This window comes from Arachis ipaensis, chromosome B03, assembly GCF_000816755.2.
Source record: "Arachis ipaensis cultivar K30076 chromosome B03, Araip1.1, whole genome shotgun sequence".
Classification (NCBI taxonomy): domain Eukaryota; kingdom Viridiplantae; phylum Streptophyta; class Magnoliopsida; order Fabales; family Fabaceae; genus Arachis; species Arachis ipaensis.
Genome location: NC_029787.2, coordinates 127,504,597 through 127,509,386, shown reverse-complemented (window position 1 = coordinate 127,509,386; position 4,790 = coordinate 127,504,597). Strand labels below are relative to the sequence as shown.

At 33.0% G+C, this 4,790-nt stretch overlaps 1 protein-coding gene and 1 long non-coding RNA gene across 2 annotated transcripts in view; one reads left to right on the top strand and one right to left on the bottom strand.

Moving 5' to 3' along the window:
* LOC110270413 overlaps positions 1 to 4,790 on the top strand; it is a 19,675-nt gene that overhangs the window by 8,574 nt on the left and 6,311 nt on the right. Inside the window, exon 2 of the long non-coding RNA XR_002359914.1 lies at positions 3,857 to 3,863. This is a non-coding gene — a long non-coding RNA (uncharacterized LOC110270413). The remainder of the gene's footprint in view (positions 1 to 3,856; positions 3,864 to 4,790) is intronic.
* Positions 2,338 to 4,397, bottom strand: LOC107633950 (myb-related protein 306-like). Its single transcript, XM_016337537.2, has 3 exons — positions 4,044 to 4,397; positions 3,774 to 3,903; positions 2,338 to 3,649 (listed from the first exon to the last, which is right to left on the bottom strand). The coding sequence occupies exons 1-3, from the start codon at positions 4,174 to 4,176 to the stop codon at positions 2,521 to 2,523; spliced, it is 1,392 nt and encodes a 463-aa protein (XP_016193023.1). The 5' UTR covers positions 4,177 to 4,397; the 3' UTR covers positions 2,338 to 2,520.

Sequence of the window (4,790 nt, the reverse complement as noted above, 5' to 3'; positions counted from 1 at the left end):
TTTATTTAATATACTAAAAATAGTTAATGAGTAGTTAATGTGATTAATTAATCTTCACAAAAAAAAAATGCTCTAACCTCTCTTAAGAAGGAAATAATGTTAATGAGAATAGTAGTTTACCCGCTAGGTACTAGCTATTTAGAAGTCAAACTTTTACATCCTTGTATTTAAAATGGATAATATTAGGAAGACAAAAAAAAAAACAGACAGAATTTGTCTTATTTAACATTCATTAATTATCGTAACAATTAATGAATAAATGCTAAATAAGACAAGTTATGATTGTTTTTTGCTGATTTTCTTTGGTTACCAAACATTTCTGATTCAAACTTTAGTTCTTACTTATGGAAACTCACATGAATACACAAGAGTGGTCAATACAGATTATTATTAATCTCACTTGGATTGTATGTTCCCTACAAAAGCAGCATCAGATATTGCTATATAGATACATACATAGATGATGGTTCCAACTTCCAATAACTCCACTGGTAACGGACATTAATTGATCAAAAAGCACTTAAGATGAGTCACTGTCATATTTGAAGCAGATACCTTCTCCACCAACACACATATCCCATTAATGCAAGTTCTTAATTGAAGCAGTGTCCGTACAGTTATGACAACAAAGAAACAAATATACAGGGTCACTAAATGATTCCACCAAACTCCAATAACTATTCACAAACCTCTATCTATCTCAGCCTTTTCCCTTCTATGGCTGGAGAAACTACACACTTTTACGTTAAAAGTCCTGCCATATATCATAGATTAACAACAAAACAATCGTGTGTATCTGAACACACACATGCTGAATATGGATCCTTCTTCTCTGATCTTCTTTCCCAGAAGAATAAAACGCGTAAAAACCTCCATACTTTATATAACACGCTCTGAAATCGTCCGTTCCAAGTATCTTATAATAATTAATTATCATAATTTTTTTTATTTTGTTTTTTATTGTATGTCCTAATTTGGCAAACCATAAATTAATCTGTTATGAATATTAACTTCATTTAAAAATTTATTATATTTAATAAATTACTATATACATAAAATAAAATTTAAATTTTAACACTTATTTAATTTATTTAGTAAAATAATCATCACTATACCTTAATACAGCTAATTTTTTTTATATTGGTTAAATATATGTGTAATGCATTGTTATTGGAAAATTAGGTATTTTTTTTCATATGGTGTTTTATTCAAATCGGACGGTCCGATTTGTTTGATGAAAAAAATAAATTACAAATCGGAGGGTCCGATTTGCTTGAAGAAAAAATTAAACTCCAAATCGGATGGTACGATTTGTATTTTTTATTTTTTTATTTGTTAAAATAAAAATCGAACAGTCTGATTTTAACATTAAATTTTTTTTATTTTCAAAATCACAAATCGAACCGTCCAATTTGTGATTATTTGTTTAAAAAACAAAATAATGCAAACAAAACAAATCGGTGCACAAATCGGTGCCTCCGATTTGTGTCATCCCATAACCAAATAAAACACTCCTCTCCTCTCCTCACACCATATTATCATACACGTTTCTCCCTCCCACACCAAAAATCAAAAGCGCCCTTAATACCTACCCAGCTTAATTAAAATTATCATAAAGTTAACATCATATATATTGTCAATTTGTCATATTGTTTAGTCAATAATAATCAACAATTGGGTCATCATTACGCACTTTGTGCATCAATTACTGCCATTTATGATTGACCTGAGTCCTATACATATAGCCCGTATAGCCCAAGCAAGCTAGCTACGTACTCTAACCAAAAATACTAGAGACAGCCACAATTCATCATCATTATTGCCAGAAATATTGTATTATATATATTAAAATATTTTAATATTATTAAAATTTATTATTTTTTATTATTATTTTTAACTATTAATCTAATTTTTTAGTTTAATAATTTAATAATATATTTTTAATTTATATTTTTAAATATTAATAATTAATTATTTTCTGGAATGTTGAAGAAAGATAAATGTTCATAGAGTCATTATAATTTATTATTTTTTGCCATCACTTAGTCATTAATTCAATTCTTTTAATTTAAAATTTTTAATCTAATAATCTAACAACATATTTTTAGTCCATATTTTTAAATATTAATAACTAACTACGAACTAAAAATAATAAATTTTATTAATCTTCTAACATTTCTCTTATCCATATTATTTTTAACTATAGATGAAGGGAAAGTTTTACTTTAATTCTTTCACCTATATCCATTCAATTCTTCTTCCATGCATATGACAAGTTCTGGCACAATAATTATGGCTATGTTAATCTAGAGTAATAATAGAATAAGTTATTTTTACTATATTAATTAAGAAGAAAAATTATTCTTTATCTTATAATAATGAAGCAATGAGTACATAATGATAATAACTAAAAAAAAAAAAGAAAGAAAAAAGTGGTACAAACATTTCAACTAACCCTAACATAACCCTAACATGATTAAATAAATAAAAAGGGAAAAAAGGAAATTAAACATGCGGGGATTAGAACATGACTTGAGCATCATTGACCAAGTTAAGTATGGTGTTCCAATAATGCTTATTCTCTTCGAGGCTGACGTTACATATGCTTCCATCACCATCATTGATGATTGCCAAGGTGTCGTTGGAATGGTAAGGCATGTGGGCATCATCATCACCGTTGTTGTTATTGCTACTGCATATGAGTCCTGCTTCCATGACCACAACATCGCCGGTTGAGGACAGTGTTGGTGGGACAACATTAACACCGTCGTAACCCCCTCCGCCTCTTCCTCTGAATGCTTCCACTGCCACCATGATGTCGTCATCTCTGAAGCTGTTATTATTGTTGTTATTATTATTTTCCACTATTTCATCGTCATCAAGTTCTATTTCAGGGTTGTTCTGTTTCAACATGTACCATGATGAGTCAGTTTCATTATTATTACCTCCTTTCGTAATGAACACTCCTTCGTCACATGGGGTTACCATGGTGCCGTTGCTATCAATCTTAGTTTTGGTGAGAGAAGGATTAAGTAAGTTTTCGTTGAGAGCATCTACTGTGATAGTAGTGGCGGAGGTGGTTGTGGAGGACATGATAGGAAGCATGGCGCTACTTCCACTTGCGCCTCCGGGAAAGCACAAGGTGGAAGTTGGAGATTCAAGATTCTCATCAGTGGAGAGCATCATGGCATACATACTATGCATCTTGAAATTTTCCCTTGATGGTACGGACAGTTGCGGCTTGGAAGACCATGAGTTCTGCCACGCCTTGAGCACGTCAAGGCAGGGCGGAAGCAAGGGCTGTTGTTGAGCAGCCGTGATCTTGTTAAGGACGAGGCGCGCCGGAGGAGGTTGTGTTGTGTTTGTTTGTTGTGTCTGCTGGACCTGAAGAAGAAGCTTCGACTCTCTCACCAACCTGGCTTCCGCTTCAAGACGAGCGTTCTCCCACTGCGCCATGTGGCTCAGATTCGCTAAGTCCTTCGATTGCGAAGAGTTGGTGTCTGAGCCACCGCCGATGGGATCAGTTTTGGGCTTGTGGGTTGTGGGATCTATTCCCATTCTTGTTAGCCTCTTCTTTAGGTGCGTGTTCCAGTAGTTTTTGATCTCGTTGTCCGTCCTCTTGGGAAGCTGAGCCGCTATTGCTGACCATCTGTATACATACATGCCCACTATGTGTTCGTCAAAAGTTCAAAACACCTTTTACGTGCTAGTCATTAATATTTACTGTTTGTGGTGATGAATATTGATGATATAGATATATATGGGGTATATACCTGTTTCCAAGAAGGGCATGAAGCTGAATAATGGTTTGCTCTTCCTGCAAGCTGAACTTTCCTCTTTTTATATCAGGTCGGAGGTAGTTAGTCCACCTGAGTCGACAACTCTTTCCACATCTTTGGAGTCCTGGTGGGTTTACCCAAAAAAGACACATATATATCATCAATATATGAGATGGGAACCATTATTATTACTATATATCCTTCTTCATTACTACTACTACTACTGCTGCTGCTACACAGTGATGTATATTTATTATTAGTTACCAGCTTTGGAAGGCAAAGCACGCCAGCTTCCATGGCCGTGTTTTTCAATATAGGACATGAGCTTTTGGTCTTCTTCGGGAGTCCAGGGCCCTTTCTTCAACCCAACCTTCTCACAGCATGGTGACCTGCCCATTTTTGAATTCTACCTGTCTGCAACTTCAAAAACTAGTCAGTGGAATGCTGATGATGATGAAGACTTGAAAGGCTTGTTTTTTGTTTTTAGTTTTGTGGTCCAATATGTTTGCGGCAGAGTGTAGTGGAGAGTACAAGTAAAGGGGAAAGCAAAGACAACAAACTATTAAGCAGGCTCAAGGAGAGAGGGAACCAACAATGCCATTTGCCATTTTTATAGACCGGGGAGACTCTCACTTGTACTACAACTTTTAGGATACTCTCTTTCTTTCTTTTAAACAATAGAAAAATACAGGTAGAGAATGAAAATATTAAACAATGAATAATAGATATCAGATATTCAATTTATTAAGTTTGTAGATATTTATTCTAATATTAAGATTTAGATAAGTAATTTGGAGTGTAGTGTATTTTATTTGAATTGGCCAATTTTAAAGTCTATTATTCATGTTATTTAAAAAAATTGTTAGTTATTTAGCATAATTTTTAAACCAAAACATCACTAATTAAAAAAAGTATAAAGAGTCAACTACAATTTAAGTCATCAACTCAAATTAATTTTTTATATTTTTTACTTTAAAATTCAAAAAATTAGAATAATAAAAAATTATTTTT

Bases quoted from the DNA above. Each gene is read 5' to 3' on its own strand.
- LOC107633950 (XM_016337537.2), bottom strand. From the start codon at position 4,176: ATGGGCAGGTCACCATGCTGTGAGAAGGTTGGGTTGAAGAAAGGGCCC. The intron at 3,904-4,043 runs GTAACTAATAAT...TAAACCCACCAG, and splicing joins TGCTTTGCCTTCCAAAGCTG to GACTCCAAAGATGTGGAAAG. The intron at 3,650-3,773 runs GTATATACCCCA...GTATGTATACAG, and splicing joins CATGCCCTTCTTGGAAACAG to ATGGTCAGCAATAGCGGCTC.